Consider the following 23,685-nt stretch of genomic DNA (forward strand, 5'->3'; position numbering starts at 1 on the left):
TGAAGTCCAAAATTATATACAGTATATAATTTTATGTACCCCAGGAGTGGAGTAATTATAATATATAATGTAAATTGTATATTACATTATTGTTTAATATATAATTTATTATGTTAATAAATTACATATATTATAATTAATATATAATTATATGTAACATAATTTTATATAATTTTGGACATCAGGTGTGGAGTGAGTTCATCATCCTCAATTCCTGGCACATTATCATCCACACAAAGTATATGTAATAAACTATGCTCTGAGGACCCTTCTGTGCTCTGCAGTATGAACTTCTATACCCATCTTTTCCATCACCTTGTTTTTCTTCCCAATGAACAACTTTAATCTGTTTTCTATAGGCTATCTTTGTTTTAAATACACACAGCTGTTTTCCAATAATAAATGGAAAAATGCTGTTTATGTCAGTTTCTGGTTACAATGACTTTTACCTTTGTATATTTGCTTTTTCAGGCCTTTGTAGTATTTTTATCTAATGCCTCAGTTTCATGTAGTGGCACACTCTGAGGCTGAGATTCAGCCCTAATAACATGGCCGTGGGCTATTTTCTTCCTAATGTTCCTTATAGGTTTGGCTGTTGACAGACTATAATACTGCTTCCACTTTAATGACTGCTTCATTTTGCATTTTCTTTTCCTATCTTAGCCCATTTGTGTTGCTATAAAGGAATACTGAGGCTGGGCAATTTATGAAGAAAAGAAGTTTATTTGGTTCATGGTTCTGCAGGCTGTACAGGAAGCATGGTGTCAGCCTCTGTTTCTGGTGAGGGGCTCAGGTTGCCTCCACTCATGGTGGAAGGTGATGGTGATCTGGCATGTGCAGAGATCACATGGTAAGAGAGGAAGCAAGAAAGAGAGGGGAGGTGCTAGGCTCTTTTTAACAACCAGCTCTCCAGGGGACTAATAGAGTGAGAACTCACTTGCTCCCCACGCTCCCCGAGGAAGGGTATTAATCTATTCATGAGGGATCCACCCCCATGACCCAAACACCTCCCACTAGGCCTCACCTCCGACATTGGAGGTCAGATTTCAACGTGAGGTTTGGGAGACAAATACCCAAACTATAGCACCCACATTTATTAGTCAAACAAGTTTTTAGCACAGGGAGAAACATCACTGACACCTGTTATAGGCACCTGGTGGCCAACATTTGTTACTTAAATTCTAAATACCTTTATAAACACCATCCTGGCTAAGAGAAGAAAAATGAAACACCAGCAGTTCTCATTAGAAGAAAAAAATGGTAGTAGTGGAAGCAGTAGATTGCTGCCACAACAAAGGAGAAATAGCAAAGGAATTTAACACCACTACCCCAACATTGTTCACGTTTTTGAAAGATTGAGCCAAGATTGAAGAGAAAGTTTAAAAAGGGATTCTGGGACTAAAGCAAAAGTGAATGTGAGGTCCCTTTTATCACTGTTTTTGCATGATATCAGGTTCATGCAAGAAATGGGCATGTAACTGTGCTGTAGAAAGCATTGGATTTTTGCCAACCTTAGGAATTGCGTTAGTCTCTTCTTGCGTCATTATAAAGAAGTACCTGATGCTGGGTAATTTATAAAGCAAAGAGGTTTAATTGGCTCACGGTTCAGCAGGCTGTACAGGAAGCATGGTGCCAGCATCTGCCCCTGGTGAGGGCTTCAGGAAGCTTTCAGTTGTGGTGGAAGATTAAGTGGAAGCAGGCATGTCACATGGTGAGACAGGAAGCAAGAGGGAGGGGAAGAAGTGTCACACTTAAACAACCAGATCTCACATGAACTCATAGAGTAAGAACTCGCTCATTACTACAAGGATGGCACCAAGCCATTCATGAGGGATCTGCTGCCATGATCCAAATGCCTCCCACCAGGCTCCACCTTCAACACTGGGGATTACAATTCAGCTTGAGATTTAGAGGGGACAAACATCCAGAGCTTATCAGGCATGGTGAGTTTCAAGCAAGTGCGGGCTGCCCGAACAAACTTTGGGCATATTCTGGAATTGTTTCACAAGTTGCCTGTAGTGAAGAAAACACTGTTTCAGTAGAGAAAATTATTAACTTACATGCAGGAGAAATTTAAAAACAAGAACAAAAATTGCTGGTTACAGCTTCAGTGGCTTGTTTATTTGTTTGTTTGTTTGTTTTTGGATACAGGGTCCAGCTGTATCCAAACAGGATACAGCCTGTTGCCCAGGCTGGTCTCAGACTCCTGGGTTCAAGCAGTCCTTCTACCTCTTCCTCCCAAAATAGTGGGATTACAGGTGTGAGCCACCCCGCCCAGCCTGAATGGTGTTTTAAGTGCTGATGAAACAGGTGTTCTTGTTACCTTATCATATGCTTCATGCCAAAGGTAGACTTTGCAAAGGAAATAAACAGATTGATGATTGGTGTTTCTACTGTAATGCATTTTGGAACAATTGTCTTTGGCAAGTCAGCTAACTCTCAGTGCTTCAGAAATGTTCCTCTGTGATTACCAAGCCAATACACATGCCTGAATAATGAGAGATGTGTTACAGAATGGCTGATAAAGATTGACAAGGAAATGTAAGGAGCAATACACAGTATGCTCTTGCCAGTAGACAATTGGTCTGCCCACAACATACTCCCACACTTGGATCATGTAGGGGTTGAGTTTTTCCCATTGAACTACACAGCCATTCTGCAGCCATTGGATCAGGGTACAGTTGGCACAGTGACAGCTCACTTCTGAAAGCAGTTGGAACAACTCTTTCTAAATGTAGAGCATGAAGAGAAAAATGGAGAAAAGCAACATGAGTAAGCCATTGACATGATTGCAGAGACTTGGTGATCTATAAAGTTATCTGTAATCATGAAATGTTAGCAAAACACAGGCATGATTCCTGTGGAATCCCCTGAGGTCCTCCTGTAAGAAGACTGCAACTAAATGTGGTATTTGAACCAATCTAGCACTCAACTGCTGCTGTCATTGATGTCTCAAACCCGTTTGATTTTGAAGACTGTGTGGCTACAGATAGCAATTTAACTATTTCCCAAGTTACCAAATCCTGAAGTTGCTACAGGAGTGCTAACTGATGTAAAAATTGAACCAGAAAGCCGTGGTGATAACAATGAAGAAGGCAACAATGATAATCATGATATGCTTGAGGAATAAGTGATGGAACCAGCAACAGTGAACATTTCTGAAGCCTTTGCAAGTATAGAAAGTGCTTAGAACGTTCCTTTTTCTTCAAGCAGATGTTCCTCTTGAGGTGCATACCCAATTAAGTGATATAGATGAACATTCAGCGACTACTGCAACACAAAGTATTTTGAAAAGCCAAGTTCCTAGTTTTCTCCTTAACTACGAAGTTGTGAAAATATTGATTTTATAAAGTCTATAAAATAGTAAGCTTAATGAATACTTATACTGGCCAGGTGTGGTATAAGTATACAGGCATGGGATCATGCCTGTAATCCCAGCACTTTGGGAGGCAGAAGCAGGTTTGCTTTGTTGCCAGGAGTTTGAGACCAGCCTGGGCAACATGGCAAGACCCCGTCCCTACCGAAAAAAAAAAAAAAAAAAAAAAAAGCCAGGTGTGGTGCATGCCTGTAGTCCTAGCTACCTGGGAGGTTGAGGTGGGAGAATCACTTGAGCCCAGGTGTTTGAGGCTGCAGCCTGCAGTGAGCTATGATCACGCCACTGCATGTGCATTCCAGTCTAGGCAATCGAGTAAGAAGACTGTCTCAAAAAAAAAAATACTTGTGCAAACAAAGCCCCAATGTGTGTTTAAGTATGAATGTTTGGCTCTTAACTTTTATTTTATAACATTTACTGTACAGTGATTGCAGCATTTCCCCCCAATAATTTTACTATATTGTCATTTATGTCCATCTTTGGAAGCTTTCTTTCTCTACCTCCCCTCTTTCAACCCTCACCTCCCATCCCAGCATTAGATGGCAGAGATGATAAAATAAGCTTTTGCCTAGTAATACCTAGAAGAGAAAAATACTCCCAAAGTGCTGACATTTCAGCTAGGAAAACAAGAAGACAAAAGACACACTTGGATTTAATAGGATAGATTTACAGTAGCTAAGATAAAAAAGGATATTCAGATTAAGGAGATAGCAGGGCATATCCTACCCAGAAAGTTGCTGATTGGCAATGGAGGAGTAAGTACAAACAGCTCCTTATCCTTACTGCTTGGGAAAATGAGTTCGTGTGTGGGCTAGTGGAGGAAGACAGAGGAGCAGTGGGGGAAACTGGCCAGGAGTGAATCTGTAGGAGAAGATAATGAGCAAAGGAATGCTGGTCATTCTCTCAGGTTGGTGTTATGGAGGGGCTGTTGAAAGGTGAGGAGGAGTGAAAGCAAGGAACTAAAGAAAGGAACGGATAACCTACTGGCCTCACCTACTCGTAGTCTTGGTTGCATATGATACGACGTGACTCAGACCAACAAACAATTCTCCAGTCTTCTATAAAAGCAGGAAAACAACCTTTGCCCACCACTTTTATTTTGAGATGAAAATTAAAATAATGAACAAAATTACCAAATTAAAGTTAAAGCACCATTTACAAAGTACATTATACAAAGTAATAAGATAACTGACAATCACATTTGGTATGTATCTGGGTTGGAATTCAAAGAAGGAATTTAAGAATTACTTTTTAAAGAAATTTATCAGAGAAGCACAATTATGAGGGAAAAAATATATTATTTTGTTTTTAGATAATAAATCATCATTGATCAAGATGTCTTCAGCACCTGAGCCTCCAACATTCAAAAAGGAACCACCCAAAGAGAAAGAGTTTCAAAGCCCAGGGCTCAGAGGGGTGCGCACAACAACCTTATTTCGTGCTGTGAATCCAGAGCTCTTCATTAAACCTGTAAGAAATACATCCAGGATAAGACTTTGTGTTTAATCCAGCCAGACTGTCAGAAAGTTCTAATTTTCTTGTATTTGATTTTATCATGGAAATTTTATGTTGACAAGTAAGACCTCTCTGTGAATAAAAGCAGGTGGAAGGACGATTGTAAATGCTGTTTCACATATAAATACACATATAAAAGTAAATATTTTAAGGGCATTTGAGAGTTATAATGAAAAATGGTTGCCCTTTAATGGATTGGCTTCTCAAACTATCTAAAGTACTATTTTAATAGTTGCATTAATTTGAAGACAACTTTTGTTGTTTGATCAGGTACTATTAGGTAAATAAGACCTTCCGTTTAAGCAAGGAAACCAAAATGAAAATCTGACCATTCTTAACATACTGCAATTCTACCCTGTAGGTCATATTTTTATCTAAGCAATATTACAGATACTTTGTGAAAAATTCCAAAACATTTGATTTGATGATATTCATTTATTTATTAGAGGTTCTGTCACCTAGGCTGTAGTGCAGTGGTACAGTCAGCTCACTGCAGCTTCAAACCCCTGGGCTCAAGGGATCCTTGTACCTCAGCCTCCTGAGTGGCTGGGACTACAGGTGCACGCCTTTATGCCTGGCTCATTTTTAAAATTTTTTGTAGAGATGGTGTGTCAGTATATTGCCCAAACTGGTTTTGAACTCCTGGCCTTAAGCGATTCTCCCACCTCAGCCTCCCAAATTGTTGGGATTACAGGCATGAGCCACCACGCCTGGCTGAGTTTATTTTTAAATAAATGTAGATTCTATTTTAAAATAAATGTAAAATCAAATTAAAATAAAATATGATAAATATTTAAGTGTGTTGAATCTGATTAGAATTTTAGTAACATAGTTATCAATGTAAACTTTTAAAGTTAAATAGATCAACTTAGATCATTAAATCAAGGTAAAATATTTTAAAAGCTTTGAACTAATGTGTTGTTTTAATTGCTAAAAGCATTTCAAGAATTGTAAATTTAAACTGCTCTGAGTCTGTGTCCTTTCTTAGGTGTTCGTCTAAGTGAAAAAGTTTGACCCTTATTTTGAAATAGAAATGTCACCTAAAGGAAGAAACTGAGGCAAATTAATATAGGTAGGGAGTTTATTTGGGCCAAGGTTGAGGACTGCAGCCTGGGAAACACTTCAGAGTAACCTTGGGAAGCACTCTGGAGAGCAAAAGAGAGGCTGGAGTTTTTAAGAAAAAAGATGAATCAGGAGAGGGGGCAAGTACAAAAGTTGCTTTTCAGTAATTTTCATTGGTTTGCAGAAATGACATTGATTAGTAATTGTACATTGTTGAACTACAGAGTATGAGTTATAATGTCTAGTGGAGGGCATTGTAAGGTTAATATATAGCTATTGGTTGTGTCAGTCCAGAGCCCACATAACAAGGGCTTCAAAATTATTACTTAGCTCAAGACATGACTACTGTCTCATTCCAATGCCTCTCTGGGCCTGATAATTTAAAGGGGGCTCACATTCCACAGTTAAAGAGTTTCTTTTATTTCTCAGTAGTGGTACAGCAGGTATGGTGACAGAAGCAGAAACTGTTATTTGTATCACTACTGTGCATTTACATTGACCTAAGAAAGACCAACTCGTTGAGTGTGAACATGCAAAGAAAAGGGTCTGAGGTACAGTTTCAGGAGTAACAAAGTTAATAGACAAAATACTTTTCTGGAGTTGTGAACATCTTTCCTGTATTTAAAAGCTTTTTTTTTTTTTGACTGGGCATCATGACTCATGTCTGCAATCCCAGTACTTTGGGAGGCTGAGGTAGAGGGATCTCTTGAGGCCAGGAGTTCAACATACTGAGACTCTGTCTCTACAAAAAAATTTAAAATTAGTCTGGCCACAGTGGCTCACGCCGAGGTGGGTGGATCACTTGAAGTCAGGAGTTTGAAACCAGCTGGCCAACATGGTGAAACCCTGTATTTATTAAAAATACAAAAAAATTAGCCAAGCATGGTGTGCACAACTGTAGTCCCAGCTTGGGAGGCTGAGGCAGGAAAATCGCTTGAGCCCAGGAGTTTGAGACTGCAGTGAGCTATGATTGCACCACTGCACTCCAGCCTGGGCAACAGAATGAAATCCTGTCTCTTAACAACAACAACAAAACACAGCGTGTGTGTGTGTGTGTGTGTGTGTGTGTGAAATCCTGTCTCTTAACCTCTTAACAACAACAAAACACAGCGTGTGTGTGTGTGTATGAAATCCTGTCTCTTAACCTCTTAACAACAAAACACAGCGTGTGTGTGTGTGTTTTAACCTGAAAGCATCACTTTGCCTCTTAGGGTCTTGGATTGTCCAAGAGTAAATCAAGGTTAAAAGCATAATAGCTGTTCCCATCACTAAATTTCTTGAGGTAATGGAGTAGTTTCCCAGCGAAGAGTGTATACATCATCATCATTTCTGTGCCTAATATATAAAAGGTTTTTTGCCAGTTATTCATGACTTGGGCAAGAAGAATAGCATGTCTAGGTCATTCCTCACTTCCTAATAAAATGAACTGATTTGAGGTTTGCAAATGGAGAGACTTGGGCCCAGGACCCAGGAAGTTAAGCAGCTCCTCCACTTCACACAGATAACATTGAAAACTCCGGGTGCCGACCAGTTTTCCTGCCCCACTCCTTTCCCAGCTGTCACTTTCCTGAGAGTAGAGGTCTGAGATGTCCAGGGTGTAGATGGGAGAAAGCCTGGAGAGGAGAAGCAAGAGTCTTCTATAATCTCTAGATAATCGGTAGCTTAGCTAATTGAATAAAGAACTGAATAAATGATTTTAATTGAAATATTGCCATGGTAATGCTAGTGTTGTAATAAAGATGTGGCATGTCAGGAGGAAAGTGCAACTGATATTTGGGTCTCCTCAAATTGTTAGTCTTACTAAAGCTTTATAATTTTTTTTTCTTTGACAGAACAAACCTGTAATGGCTTTCGGATTGGTAACTCTTTCACTTTGCATGGCATATATTGGTTATCTACATGCAACACAAGAGAATAAAAAGGACCTCTATGAAGCTATTGATAGTGAGGGGCACAGTTATATGAGGCGGAAAACATCCAAATGGGATTAGTAGTGCTGGTTAGTGCAGATGGACCTTTATTAAAGGTTCTGAAATCTTCAAATGAAAGACCTTGTGAGTGTACAGTATCGTGTTTCTTGTTCTAGAACATGCTAATGAAGAGAGAAGATAGCAGTTGCAACCAGACAACTGTCGTAAATTTTGTCCTTTCACAGCTGCAGCCATTATCTCATTCTTTTTCCACAGAGTGAGCGTCATAATATTTTTCTTTCCTTACCTCTTATAAAAGTGCCATGAGAATGGAAGTTGTTTTTGTTAATTATTAAATTCTGTATAATAAAAGTACCCATGCTGTTAAATTTGCATGATATTTTAAATATTTTAAGATGAATTATGCCGGTGCAGCTGTCGTGAAAGTTTACTTCTGTTTTGCTACTTGCAAAGGAAATGTTCATGTTCTCCCGGGCATAGAACCTGTATTTTTAAAGAAAGATAAATAGAAATTTTAAGGCCTGAAGTCAATATTAAAAATATGAGATATGAGAAACTGAGTTGCCTCTGACAAGTAGTTTTTATAATGTCACAAATGGTTCATATATTTCAGTTTCCATTTTAGCTATTTTTGGGACAGAATTTTATTTTAATGGAAAAGATCCTTCCACTCAGCTACTAAAATAAGGATTAAGAATATCCCAGAGTAATTGGAGTTTTTCTTGAAAAAAAAAAAAAAGTATGTTTTACTGAGGTATGATGATTTTGACTACAACTAAATGTTATCTATTTTAGTGTTTATGTTAATTAATGTTAATTAATTTTGTTTATGTTAATTTATGTTAATTAATGTTACTGTAATGTTATAAACATAAGACCAAGTGTTCTTTTTTTTTTATTTTTATTTTTTATTTATTTATTTTTTTATTTTTTATTATACTTTAAGTTTTAGGGTACATGTGCACATTGTGCAGGTTAGTTACATATGTATACATGTGCCATGCTGGTGCGCTGCACCCACTAACTCGTCATCTAGCATTAGGTATATCTCCCAATGCTATCCCTCCCCCCTCCCCCCTCCCCACCACAGTCCCCAGAGTATGATATTCCCCTTCCTGTGTCCATGTGATCTCATTGTTCAATTCCCACCTATGAGTGAGAATATGCGGTGTTTGGTTTTTTGTTCTTGCGATAGTTTACTGAGAATGATGGTTTCCAATTTCATCCATGTCCCTACAAAGGATATGAACTCATCATTTTTTATGGCTGCATAGTATTCCATGGTGTATATGTGCCACATTTTCTTAATCCAGTCTATCATTGTTGGACATTTGGGTTGGTTCCAAGTCTTTGCTATTGTGAATAATGCCGCAATAAACATACGTGTGCATGTGTCTTTATAGCAGCATGATTTATAGTCATTTGGGTATATACCCAGTAATGGGATGGCTGGGTCAAATGGTATTTCTAGTTCTAGATCCCTGAGGAATCGCCACACTGACTTCCACAATGGTTGAACTAGTTTACAGTCCCACCAACAGTGTAAAAGTGTTCCTATTTCTCCACATCCTCTCCAGCACCTGTTGTTTCCTGACTTTTTAATGATTGCCATTCTAACTGGGGTGAGATGATATCTCATAGTGGTTTTGATTTGCATTTCTCTGATGGCCAGTGATGATGAGCATTTTTTCATGTGTTTTTTGGCTGCATAAATGTCTTCTTTTGAGAAGTGCCTGTTCATGTCCTTCGCCCACTTTTTGATGGGGTTGTTTGTTTTTTTCTTGTAAATTTGTTTGAGTTCACTGTAGATTCTGGATATTAGCCCTTTGTCAGATGAGTAGGTTGTGAAAATTTTCTCCCATGTTGTAGGTTGCCTATTCACTCTGATGGTAGTTTCTTTTGCTGTGCAGAAGCTCTTTAGTTTAATGAGATCCCATTTGTCAATTTTGTCTTTTGTTGCCATTGCTTTTGGTGTTTTGGACATGAAGTCCTTGCCCACGCCTATGTCCTGAATGGTAATGCCTAGGTTTTCTTCTAGGGTTTTTATGGTTTTAGGTCTAACGTTTAAATCTTATAGTTATTTAAAAACTACAACTACTCAATGGATAAGGAATAGATAAGGTCTCCTTATTGTACCTTTTTTTTCTTTTGAAGTTTATATGCCAGCAGGCCTTTTTGTTTTTTTCCTTTTCAGAATGTTTCTTATTCTCTGAAGCATCAGCATTTTGAAGTGTCTTTTATGGAAGTGGGTACAGAAATGGGGGTAAAAATGAGTGTAAACAAAGCCCAGCCCTACGGTCAGCACCCACTGGAGGTGAGAAGCAGAATGGCCTTGGTTGTCCTGGCACCTGGCCCAGGGGCCTAGGACAGAGGTCAAGGCTAGGCCCCTGTGTCTGGCCAGATTCTGCCTTATAGAATTCAAATCTTTCTTACAAGGGTTCTGGACCTGTTTCATTTCTAGATATATACCTAATTCTCCAAATCATTGTCATTGGGCCTCAGTAGTAAATCTCACCTCTGAAGTCTTGCTTCAGTCGCTATTAATATTACCAAGTAATAATAACAGCACAGGCAGAGTTTATCATAATGTTATTTTTAATTTGTCATACTTTATTATGGTTTTGTAAGGTACATGAAAATGTAATTATGTGTGATTTGTAGGTATTAAAGAACTTAGCTAATTGAATTTACATGGAACTAAATAAAATCTTTACTACTGAGCCCCAAATATTTATTTGCTATGCCTGTCTGTATAATGTACTTCATATAGTTTAAAATGCACTTCAGTGATACAAAATCCCTTTTAAAGACTCTTTTGTTTTTGTTTTCCCTGTGTATTTTGGCTATCACAAAACTAGGGTTCTTCTGTTTTTAACTTATGCATTTAATGACACATTGCCATCTTTTAGAATTTTTTACTATTAAACAGAATAAGCTGATGTTTGGTGGCAGAGGAGTTATTAGTTGTGTGAACTGTCAAGAGATTGCAGTGCAGGAGGGCAACAGAAACTGTACAAGGTGCAGACTTGAGTCATGTAAGATCTATGTGAATGAACCAAAGTAACTAGAGTCAGTCAAGCACAAAGCTGTGAAAAGTAGTGTGTGGAAAGAATCATACTGAATTTTAGGAACAAGTACCTGACTATGATACTTTTACAGAGTGGCTACAAGTTGTAGGACAGTCTTTGTGTGTGCTGAGTGTCAACAGCTGCCTGGCTATGTGTTGATGTTTTCATCCTTTCTTTGTTGAATGAGGGTATAACCATCAAAAATAAAATACCTTTCAAATAGTCCAAAGATTCTGAACATTGAACTTCACCTGATCCAATCCTGTCAGTTTATGGTTAAGACAATAGGCTGAGAATGGCTAAGAGATTTACCAAAGATCATGGAAATTCTCAGTCAGGAGTAGAACCTGTATCTTCTTGCTCTAAAGTCTGGGGATCTTTTCACCATACTATACCACCTTCTATGTGTAAATGTGCACATAATAATAAAGCAGCCACATTAGCCCTTAAAAATAAGAAGTTTAGATCTTAAGTAGAGAAACACTCCTGTACTTTAAAACAGAATTATGTAAAGGACTGTTAACTGCCAGCTCCCTCACAAGACCATCAGAACAACCTGATGATCAAACAAAACTAAGCTTATTAAATCTACTGCACTAAGGGGAAATACCACTTTTACAAAGTTAGCTGTATTTAAGAATGGGATGGTCAGGGGAAGATGTTAAAGTGTTTTGGAAGTCTGAGTTCAAGTGATTAAAGAAGGGTCTTTCAATGCAGGAATCTGGTTGAGAATGGGCAAGGTACCTGACGTAACAGATTAGATCTTGAAGCAAGTCTTGATTAGTAAACTGTTGTTCAATAAATGTTAAGTGAACTATTTGCCCAGGGGAGTAGTCTAATATTCTGATGGAAGAGCTGTTTGCCTAGATCAGCAAGCTGTCCAATTGATAAATTGTTTTTCAAGGATTTCCTAAGGCAAACACTGAAAGTATTTATTGGTTTTACAGCCTTATCTTCCATAGGAGGCCCAACTCTTCCAATTTGCCAGACACTAAGGAAGTTCAGGACTTTCAGTTTTAAAACAGGGACAGTCCCAGGCAAATCAAGGCCCGTTAGTTATCCTTCCATCTGGGCAAGAATTTCTAGTAACAGATAGGAAAGTCATTGGCACAAGTAGCCTCAGTTCTCAATCCAGATAATTAACTGTGTGGATGCAGTAATCCCCATTCTTCATACTAATTCATCTCTTTGTTTTTAATTCCTCTCCAAGTCCCAGTTAACCCTTTTCTTGAAGTCAAATCTGGCACAATTTGGTAGTTACTTAAGGTCATCAGCCAGTTATCAGGCCGTATGTGTTAATATAAATTATAGAGTAACTTGTGATACACTTAGCTCAGGGCCCTATGGGCGTCCTGTTGTTGAAATTAATTTCACTGATGGCATTCACTTATTATAAAATAGTCCTGCCAAGTAGATGCAGCATATGACATTGTCAGGCAATTTTTAAAAATTCAGTTACTTGGTATAATCAGTTGCACAGATTTTTGTGATAGGTGGAATTTCTATGGCTGTTTATCTAAAATTATAGGAACAAATTAGTTAACCATGTGATTTTTAAAACCAGGCTTAGTAATTTTGAATGCTGACTTAATGAAAGTAATTTCTTCTTCAAGATACCTTGATATTTCCCAGTTTTATTACCATGGCACCAACACATCACGTTTATTAAAAACCTAAAAGAAATTAAGCTACCTCCATTGCTGGCCTTAAAAGAAATTAATTCTTTAAAAACCAATTTAAAACAAAGTGTGGTAGGCTGACTAATGCTCTCCTTCCCTGCAAAAATGTCCAGATCCTAATCTCTGGAACCTGTAAATATGTTACTTTATATGGCAAAAGGGACTTTACAGATATGGGTAAGTTTAGGATTTTGAGATGGGGAGATTATCCTGGATTATCTAGATGGGGCTGGTGTAATCACCAAGGTCCTTAAAGCACGGCAGAAGATCAGAGGAAGAGACAATGTCACTATGGAAGCACTGGGGGAAAAGGCTGTATGATGCAAGGCCATGACCCCAAGGAATATGGATGGCCTTTAGAAGCTAGAAAAGGCAAGCAAACACATTCTCCTCTCAAGCCTGCAGAAGGAACCAGCCCTTCTAACAACTTGATTTTAGCCCCTAAGACTCATTTTAGACTTCTGATCTCCAGAAATGCAAGAGGATAAATTTGTGTTACATTTAAGCTAAGAAGTTTGTGTAGTTTGTCACAGTGGTGCTATGGTTTGAATATTTGTCCCCTGCAAAACTCATGTTGAACTTTAATCCCCAATGTGGTAGTATTGAGAAGTGGGGCCTTTAAGGGGTGAGTGAATTCATTCATGGGTTAAGGGATTGATGGATTATCATGGGAGGAGAACTGGTGGTTTTATAAGAAGAGGAAGAGAGGCTAGCATGTGAGCTCAGCCCCTGGCCATGTCATACCCTATACCACCTCAGGAATCTTCAGCGAGTTCCCACCATCAAGAAGATTCTTACCTGATGCAACTCCTCCACCTTGGACTTCTCAGCCTCCATAAACTGTAAGAAATAATTTCATTTTCTTTATAAGCTATCCAGTTTCAGGTATTCTATTATAAGCAACAGAAAACAGAGTAAGACAGCAACAATAGGAAACTAATATAGAAAGTATCAGGAAAATGAATGGCTGTATCATGCTCCCTTTTGTCATTATTTGAAGTTGCTTTTATGAGCAAAGCTTGTCTTACCTAGCAACAGTTGCCAAGTAAGTTAACAACTTAATGCTAGAGTCTGGGAAGGAGCAACTGCTTAAATCTTCCCAAATCTGGTGCCCATACCTTCTGTGGCAGGGGCTTTTAGCACCATTCTTTAATGTTAGACACATAACCACTACCTAATCATGTGAACCATTTAATCCTTACCAGCCTCTAGCATTATCCTAAAACCTGAACCTCTTCCAGCTTTCTTAAACTTTCAGCTTTTCTTGAAACGACTTTTTCTGATTCTAAGATTATTTTAACTGTAAATAGGAGAAGACATCTGAAATTTAACTATGATCAGAAATTCAGATTACAAAAACTTTGTTTGCTGTGCTGTTTGTAATAAAATAATTCCAGCAGCCCCTTTTGGAAAAACCTTCAAACGGATCCATGAATACAAGCCACTTAAGACACGCTTTTACACTCACAAAGACATTCTAGGTAAGTGACTTTATCGTTTTCCTTTGTTCTAATGCTTCATAGCCTTATGTGTCATTCTTTCTGTTACATTGACTTTTATCAGCTTTTTTCTCTTCAGAGTTGCTTGTCCCTACAGGGATATTTGAGGAGAATATGGGTTGGAATACAGCTTCTCCACTTACAGTTGTATGTATTGGGCAGGGTATTTAGCCTCTCAATCTGTTTCCTTATGTGGAAATAAATATACTAATACCTATCTTACAGGTTGTTATGAGACTTTAATGAAGTATTTGTATCTATTATAAATCCTGGCACATAATAGTAAATGTGAGTTCATTTTGCCCTTGGCCATACTTGAGCACCTTTCAGTATGTGTAGGAGAGGAAATATTATCTCTAAATAATACCCTAATTGGATGGGCACAGTGGCTCACACCTGTAATCCCAGCACTTTGGGTGGTCGAGGTGGGCAGATCACTTGAGGCCAAGAGTTCAAGACCAGCCTGGCCAACATGGCAAAACCCCGTCTCTACTAAAAAAATTTAAGCAGGCATGGTGGCATGCGCCTGTAATCCCAGCTACTCGGGAGGCTGAGGTAAGAAAATTGCTTGAACCCAGGAGGTGGAGGTTGCAGTGAGCTGAGATCGTGCTACTGCACTCTAGCCTGGGTGACAGAGCGAGACTCTGCCTCAAAAAAAAAAAAAAAAAAATTTTAAAGTACCCTAATAAATGGGTAAAAGAAACTATATAACCTTTAAATAGTAGCTGGTGGCATAAAAGTAGATACATATAGATAACATGAGGACGTTTACTGTACATACGTATGTATATATAATAAGCAAATCAAATTGTACTATAGGTTTCCATCTCTCTTTTATCCCCATAAGAGTTTTCAGTCTGACCTTGAGCCTTGTAGGTATTTTCCTAAGAACTCTCACAATACTTCTCTGATCCTCTCTTCCTTTAAAATGGTAAACTAAGGGTGATTTCATTTCACTCCTGATATTTGAAAATATAAGAAGCTGGAGAGCAGAGGTGTTTGGAAAAAAAAACTAAAATGTAGGGGGAGATCAAATTGGAATCATCTTCTAAAAACATCAATTCCAAAATTGTTTCTTAGCATTTAGTAAGTGCTTAGTATGAATGATTCATTATTATCTCTAAAGTGACTTTTCATACCCAGGACAGTGTATCTCCATTCTTAGATATACCTTAATGATTGATTCCTTATGCCTTATGGAATATCTAACGCAAACCTTAAGTGGATAAGTTAAATCTATTGTTAGAAATTAATCTTTTCCATTCAGTGACCTTTGTCATTGAACTGTTTTAAGTTAAAAAAAAAAGAAAGTCGAAATTCTCTGTTCTTTATAAGCATTTTGAAATGTCCGTGGAAGAGCTAGTGAGTATTTCATAGGACGATAGTTCTCAATCCTGGCAGTGCACTATATAGAACTTTGAAAAAAAATATTAATACAGATATCCAAACACAGACCCACTGGATTTAATACTAATCTAACACAGAGCCACTAAATTAGGACCTCTACGGTCAGGACTAAGCATGTGTATTTTTTCCTTCACGTTTAAATAACCTTTTTTATTTCAAGATAGTTTAAGACTCACAAGTTGCAAAATAGATCAGAGTTCCCCTGTACCCTTCATCCAGCTTCCATTGATATCTTACATAATCCTGGCACTTTGTCAAAGCCGGAACACTGGCATTGAAACAATACTATTAACTCAGGTACAGACCTTATGTACACTTTTTTCCCCCAGCATATAGTTTTATGAAATTTATCATGTGTGTATATTAATGTACCATCACCACAATCACAACATGGAGCTGTTCCATCACCACAAAGGAACTCCCTCGTGTTACCCCTTAGCTGTCACTCTCTTCTCCCCAAACTTGAACCCCTGACAACCACTAATCTGTTCTCTATCACTATAATTTTATCACTGAGAATGCTATCTAAAGAATCATAGATTATGTAACCCATTGAGATTGGCTTTCTTCACTCAGCACAATGCCCTTGAGATTCATCCAAGTTGTTTATCAATAGTTTGTTCCTTTTACAGTACGTGCATTTTTAAAAAAAAGCTTTGCAGGGATCCTGTTGTACAATCAGGGTTGAGAACAACTAATAAAACCAATGGGATTTAAACATAAAAGAGGATAGTGGTAGCCTACACTTGTATCACATTCTTATGAAGTTCAATACGTTGATGGTCCATGCTTAGTCACATTTTGTCCTAGAAAATCTTTTCTAATTATTTCTACACAATGTTGGGCTTTTGCAGTATGTGTCCATCTCCACCGTAATATATGCTGCCCTGTGTTTTTAAGATTCGCTGATGAACTAGTAGGAGACTCTGTGCCGCCAAACATATACTTTTAATTGCTAGTGACAGAAACATAACTCAGAATAGACTGCATGAAATGGAATTTCTTGACTCTTTTAACAGAGAAACCCAAGGGAAATCTAGCATCAAGGCTTTCAATCTGTCCATGCTTACCCTTTTAGTGAGTTGGCTTAATGGTTTACTGCTGCAGCTAGACTTACTCCGGCAGCTGGGAAAGGAGGAATGTGGATCCAGATAGCTCTAAGAATCTATTACCTTCAGCTTAGAAATCCCAGAGGAAGACCAGGCATGGTGGCTCACGCCTGTAATCCTAGCACTTTGGGAGGCCAAAGTGGGCAGATCACTTGAGGTCAGGAGTTTGAGACCAGCCTGACCAACATGATGAAAGCCCGTTTCTACTAAAAATACAAAAATTAGTCAGGCATGGTGGTGGGCGCCTGTAATTCCAGCTACTCGGGAGGCTGAGGCAGGAGAATCACTTGAAACGGGAAGCGGAGGTTGCAGTGAGCCGAAATGGCGACACTGCACTGCAGGCTGGGCTACAAAGCAAGACTCCCTCTCAAAAAAAAAAGAGAAATCCCAGTGGAAAAAGACCTGGCTGTCTGATATTGCGTGGTCCTCTAACCTCTCTGGACTTTTATTACCTTGTCTGGGTAGAGAGGATATTATTATGGGAATGTTATTATTTGGAAATCAAATTAGATCATTGACAGAAAAATAGTAAACTTCTACCCCTTAGCTCACTCCATACTGAAGCAGTTAAACCCACAAAGAATCACACGCTAAAGAAAGGCATGTAATGTGTTGAAGGCACTCCACTTCCCTTCTCCTGATGCTAGCCCCAGCACCCAAATAGGAACAGGGAGAGAGAGAGCTGTATAATGTGCTAAGACCTCTTGAATATTCACTCATCATTCTACTTTGGGTGTACAAAATATGTCCCTTTCTTCAGGGCATTTATTTCACCTCCCCCGTTGTCTGCTGTGTGGACTGGGTGTGATGAGGGGAATGACCAACTCTATCCAGGCCTGACAGTGCTGTGAATTCCCTCCTAATCAGAGAAAATCTTAGTCTTTCAATGGGTATCTTTGAAATATATATACTGGCATCTCCTAAAAGGACGTGTCTCCTAAATAGCCCTCATAAATAACTAGATAATGGTGGAAAGGAAAGCCAGGAAGCCGTCAGTGGAGGTTTGTGACCATTGCTCTTCAAATACACAGATATTGGGGCAAATATTCTGAAAAAAGAAGAGCAGTTTCAAGAAGATATACTCAGAGAACACATTGCGAAAGCAGAAGCTGAAGTATGGGCTCAGGTAAAAGAAGTTACATGTCAACCTAAAGTCCATCTTTACCGTTCTTTCACATTTTGGATTTGTCTGAAACAATTGTATAGTGTAGTAGTCAGAACTGACTGAATCCTGGCTAGCTGTGGGACATTGGGCAAGTTCTACAACCTCTGTAGTCTTGGTTTCTTCATTGTAAAAAAGTAATAATAGTACCCATTCTGTGGGATAGTTGGGAGGATTCAGTGAAATAATATGCCTGGCACACAGTAGGTGCTTAGTAAGAAGCCGGCATCATCAGGAGCTTCCTTCCTTCTCAGCTGCCCTCTCTGTATGGAGGACTCCTGCTCCCTTTATTTTGATTTGATTGAAACCAAAACTAAAAAGAAAAAAAAATGTCTAAGAAAACTCCTTGTTGATAGTTGTTTCTTATGGCCTAACATTTAATGTATAGACCATCCATTTATGGAGCATGTAACACTCCTGTTTCCTCAAATGCTTCATTATGGCCTACTCCCCTTTTCCTCCCCTCTCTCCCAAATCCTTGATACCTCGTCGATATGACTGCTGAGCACTATAAGGGCAATTTGAATATCGGGGCTCACAGTGGGATCCAAGGCATCAAACTGAAGCAAAGCCTCAGTCCTGTAGCCCTACTTCTTCCAATCATAGAATGACATCAATAACTTCCCATAAAAGAATTACAGCTCCTTGAGAGCAGAACCACAGTGCTTAGAAAAATGTTTGTCAGTTTCTTTATAAAATAGACATTATAGCAAATAGTATTAGCATTGCTCAGTATTCATGCCAGCAAAAGCTTGCTATGAAAATATTTTGAACATACATAATGCTCCAGTTCTTCATGAATACTCCAGTTCTGTATACCCCAGATTTTGATTTATCTCAAAATCTTTGTAGTCATCTATTTTTATTAGTGGTAAAATTCAAACTGATTGTGAACCATCAATTATACATCCTAATACAAGGTGATGCTTTTGTAAATAGTCTACAATTTGAATGTAAGTTGGTCTAGTGTTCTGTGTATTCTTTTCAAATAGAGTTAAAGTTCTTTCTGAAGACTGAATGCGGGGGACCTGGATGGTACTCTGCCTCTTTACTCAGCTCCTTCTAGCTTTGTGCGTCTTTTCATTTCACTGTGTTTTCCAGATTTTCCACAATGCACATATGTTACTTTGAGAGTCAATCAAGCAAGAAATAAAGTGCCAAAGAGAAAAGGCAACCCAGCAGCCTGCATACAGTAAAGCTGCCTTGCCTTTAGCGATTCCAAAAACAGCAAGGCTAGCTCTGGATTGGGATGCATTAGAGCATCTCTGGCTAAGGCAGACAGTTTGCTATGGGAGGTTTGAGATGGGAATGGGGCAAGAAATTAGGGACTCCATGGTTGTTGCTAATTTTCAGTAAACTTGAAAACCTGATTTACCAACATCCTAAATAAGCCAAGTTTCCTTGTGCTTATTCTGATACATTAATAGATAAATGGACTCTTTCTTTCAAAGGCTAATGAACGTCAAAAACAAGCAGTGGAGAAAGCACTTGAAGAAGCAAATGACAGACACAAAATTGAAATTCAGATTTTGAAAGAGGAACATCAGAAAGATTTACAGGTTTTTATAGTGGCTTATTTGTTGTCTTTTAAAAGTAATTACATTAGTAAAAAGAAAAGTTGGCAAGGGAATGAGAAAAAAATAATAAGGAAATCTAGACTGGTGTTTCATGGCCATTAGCTGGGATCCCCTGGGAGGTTCTCAGAAGAGATGCTGAGCTCTCTAGAGCAGTGATGAATAAGTGAAGAAGAACTCCATAGCTTACTTCCCAAGGGAAGCTTTGCCTGACCAACCTTGCCTTGCCACCCACACACTGTCCATGACACCCTGATCTTTTTCATAGCAGTCTTCACCATTGTAATTAAATAAATGATTGTGTGGTTAGTTGTTGAGTGTCTGACTCCCCAACATGACTGCAGCTTTCAGCAGGGGTGTCTGTCTCATCACTGGACTAGCCCTGGTGCCCAGCACAATTCCCTGACTTAGTAGGTGCTCAAATAGTTGAACAAGTGAAGCAGGCTGTTCTCCTCCTTCTCTGATTGCATCCTTTTTTCTAAATTTTGCATTTACTGTACTGCCAAGAGGGACATCTGAGCTGTCCCTCAATAATTTAATGCAGGGCCAGATGTCACAGATGAAGGTTACTAACCTGTAGCCTGTTCAAGTACATGACTCTAGGTAACTTACAAACTTTCAGGTGGAGACCCTAGGATTCATTGTTAGTTCAGTACCTTGATTACAAAATCTGCTCAAAGGAAAATGTTACAGAACTATTTTCACATTTTGGTCAAGGGAGGGACAGGACAGGATAAGGTACAGGTATGACAATACACGGGCAGAAGCTGGAGGAAAGTGACAGAGGTCCGGACCCAGGTTTGGCCTAACTTAGGAACAGTAATGAGCAGTTCAGGGACTGCAGGCCAATTTATTCGTTGTTGCAACAATGAGCACCTACCGTATATTAGATCTGTACCAGGTGAGATAAAATCAACTGTCTTTACCCAGAGAGGACTTGCTGTTAGGAAGGGGAGCTCCTCCCCATGGGTCCTGAAGGCTAGCAGGATGCTCCCTGCTTCGCTCCAGTGGCCTACCTCAGCCAGGGTTGGTATGGTGTCTGAGGGGTTGGCTGTGGTGGCCCATTGCCCATTCCCCATTTCAGTTCAAAATGTGAAGAGCATTTATAGCATGTCTTAGGCAGGCCTGCTCTTCAGCTGCTATGTACAAGTATGGCCATACTGGCAATTAAAGTATTAAAATACTTCTCTATCAGTTGATAAATAGTTACCCGCTAAGCCCTCTATCACCTTGGTCACCCTGGTTGCTTCCCCAGCAGACTCCTGGACCTCTCCCAATCCAGCAATTTAAAAGGATAACTCATGGCTTGGCAAGGGGCTCTAGTTCCCTGCTATAATGCTGCAGCCAGAGGCCATTCAGATAGGTGGGCCGTACTGTGCTGGTTGATACACATTTTGAATGTCCTTCCTGGCATTAGGTTGTAAAGACATAAGGAAGATGTGATTCCTGTTTCAAGGTTCACATGCTAGTCTTTCTTTAAATAATGTTATTGTACCCCACGCAGCCTTTGAGTGGAGTTGAGGTACTTAGTGCATCAGTAGAAAGAAGCCCTATTTAAAGGTAAATAGTTAAAGGGGGATCGACCTTCCTGAAATATTTGTCCGGGGGTTGAGAATTTACATTTATACCACCATTTCAGATATTTTTTATTTATGAAGGAATGATTTGTCTAAGAGTAGTGTGTGGGGTTATTTCAACCTGTTATATCTGTAGGATACCAAGATACAGACATCAGTACTACTTCTCAGGGCTTGTCTGTGAACCACTTGCATCAGAATCTATTCACTTGGGGTCCTGACATACAGATTCCTGGGCCTCATTCTGACCTACAGACTCCATCAGCATCCCAAGTGATTCTCACACATATTAAAGTTTGAGATTACCAATGTATAGCAGAAAACCAAGTTCCTCTAGAACCAAATATTAAATTCTGATGTGTCAAGACCACCAGGTATTACTCTTACGTGATGTTAAGAGTTTGGTGTGTCTCAAATGCATGCTGTTAGATAAAATTTCTAGATCTTGTTTGATGGATAGGTAATCTTTTGAAAAGGTGTTTATATTATTGAAAGACAATAATATCAAAAAGTAAATGAGAAGATGAAAGCTAAAGAAAAAATAAATGAAAAACTAGAGTAGAAAATATAGTAAAGTCATAGGTAAATTTAAAACTTAAAAATGTATATATGCCATGATGCCCTGTGCAATTATCACTGATTGGGCCTTGAGCTTTCTGGCAGCCAATGCAAAGAGGGAAATGTTGTGACTCACCATGCCCGTAAGGTACAGGCAAATTAGGCACTTGAGAGGCTCAGATATTCCTAGTTATGAAACCTCAGAGCAATATCTCCTGAGGGGGACATTATGTAAAAATGCCTGTCAAACATCTGTACAGTTAACATGATGGAGTCCATGAATCTGTTTCTTACAGTATCTCAAAATGTGGGGTGACTCACTCAAGATGCATTTCAGTAAAAGCAATTTATTTCAATGTAAGGTCTCCTTACATTAAATAAGAACATTGACAAACAGCAGGTTACTTAATTATTTTTGGAGCTTTAAATATGTATTCCACATGCTATGTGAGGCAGTAAATGAATTTTGGTTTTATTAAATCATTACATAAAAGAGGGACTGCGTTCAATTATCTGAATTCCTAGTTAGTAATTAGGAATCAGATAATTTCTAATTATCTGAATACCTACTTCACAACCCAGCCAAAATAAAGGGCTGGAGTGTCATTTTTAAATTCTATGATTCAATAATTTATTGTACATTTAAAAATGACTGAAAGAGTGTAATTGGATTGTTTGTAACACAAAGAAAGGATAAATTCTTGAGGTGAGGGATATTCCATTTACCCTTGTGTGATTATTACACATTGTATGCCTATATCAAAATACCTCATGCACCACAAAAATTGAAAATTAAAAAAAAAAACAACACAATCACTTTGTGCCAAAAAAATTCAGGCATACAACAGTCTTACACCACCCTATTGACACTGGCTTTTTTTCCTTCTTCAATAGATGTTTGCAAGAGTTCCATTAAATACATTTCATTCTGAAAAAAAATATTGATTCATATAGGAATATATTATGGTAGTACTTCACCTGTCTTAAACTCAACCACCACCCAGCAGTCTGAATTACTGAGAATGTACTTGAAAACCCAGAAGTAAGTTAAAATATCCCCCTAAGGAGTTAAATAAAGGCCTCTGACTACAAGAGAATAACTCAGGCTTATTACACACAGCAGAACCTCTTCACCCCCACTCAGATGTCATTATGCTTATTTGGCAACCTAAACCCAACAGACTTAGATGCTTGATTTTTATTTTGTTTTCTTTTCTTTTGAAATGGAGTCTCTCTGTAGCCCAGGCAGGAGTGCAGTGGTGTGATCTTGGCTCATTGCAACCTCTGCCTCCTGAGTTCAAGTGATTCTCCTGCCTCAGCCTCCCAAGTAGCTGGGATTACAAGTGTGCACCACCACACCCAGTTAATTTTGTATTTTTAATAGAGACAGGGTTTTGCCATGTTGGCCTGGCAGCCAGGCTGGTCTCGAACTCCTGGCCTCAAATCATCTGCCCTCCTCAACCTCCCAAAGTGCTGGGATTATAGGCATGAGCCACCACACCCAGCAGGGTTGCTTGATTTTTCAATTTGGAAATAGATTAAATATTGGAAAGTAAAAATAACAAAAAGGGGCTCACAGATAGAAGCTACAGCAGCATCCTCAGCCTGATGGCAAGTAATTTTCTTGTTCTTTGAAGAAAAGAAGAAATTTGATTTGATACCTACAAAGAGCAAAGATTAAATTTCAAAAAGCAAAGTAATCTGGAGTCATTTATGACAGATACAAGTGGCTCTATGAACTTCAACAATTATTAAATGCCACATGAAGTTTTTGGCCCAGTACAATCATTCATCTTTGTCTACCAAGCCTGGATCATTAAGAAAGTGTTAGATTGTTTCAAAATGTTCTTTTTATGGTGTTAAAGACATTTAGAAACATTTCCATTCAAAATATTCTTTTGTCAAAAAAAATTTAGTGATTTAAGAGACAAAGCCTTCTGCAGTGTAGGAAACCCAGCTAGCATTTCTAAATGGCCAATGTTTTCCTAAAAAGATTTTCTAAATACATGAACTGAGGCCACTTGGAGAGATTCTTAAAGTCGATTTCTGGTGTCTGTTTCATTTTTTAACTTTTCACCCTTGAAGTAGCCAAAGTGAGAAGTTGAGAACTTTTTCTCATGAAAAAGCTGAAAGGTTTGTCTTAACAAATATTTTAATTGTTGAAATAATCT

General features: G+C 38.6%; 2 protein-coding genes across 5 annotated transcripts in view; both read left to right on the plus strand.

Moving 5' to 3' along the window:
- On the plus strand, positions 1-15,437 carry SMIM8 (small integral membrane protein 8). Of its 2 annotated transcripts, none has more exons than XM_063604954.1 (3): positions 1-1,943; positions 4,686-4,843; positions 10,076-15,437. In XM_063604954.1, exons 1-3 carry the CDS (start codon positions 1,844-1,846, stop codon positions 10,244-10,246), a joined length of 429 nt encoding a protein of 142 aa, XP_063461024.1. In that variant the 5' UTR covers positions 1-1,843; the 3' UTR covers positions 10,247-15,437. The 2 variants fall into 2 exon arrangements, with proteins under 2 accessions (XP_063461024.1, XP_034818390.3); XM_034962499.3 differs by lacking the exon at positions 10,076-15,437 and adding an exon at positions 7,783-8,441 and having other exon boundaries at positions 1,403-1,943.
- The window catches only part of C5H6orf163 (chromosome 5 C6orf163 homolog), a 21,510-nt gene continuing 10,732 nt past the window's right edge, over positions 12,908-23,685 (plus strand). Inside the window, exons 1-4 of one of the 3 annotated variants that reach the window (XM_063604952.1) lie at positions 12,908-13,470; positions 13,939-14,109; positions 17,675-17,769; positions 19,257-19,364. In XM_063604952.1, the coding sequence (XP_063461022.1) occupies positions 13,962-14,109; positions 17,675-17,769; positions 19,257-19,364 (351 nt within the window). In that variant the 5' untranslated portion in view covers positions 12,908-13,470; positions 13,939-13,961. Of the gene's footprint in view, positions 14,110-17,674; positions 17,770-19,256; positions 19,365-23,685 lie in introns of all 3 variants that reach the window. The other 2 variants (XM_003822851.6, XM_034962498.3) reach the window with 2 other exon arrangements.

Source organism: Pan paniscus, chromosome 5, assembly GCF_029289425.2.
Source record: "Pan paniscus chromosome 5, NHGRI_mPanPan1-v2.0_pri, whole genome shotgun sequence".
NCBI classification, from domain to species: Eukaryota; Metazoa; Chordata; class Mammalia; order Primates; family Hominidae; genus Pan; species Pan paniscus.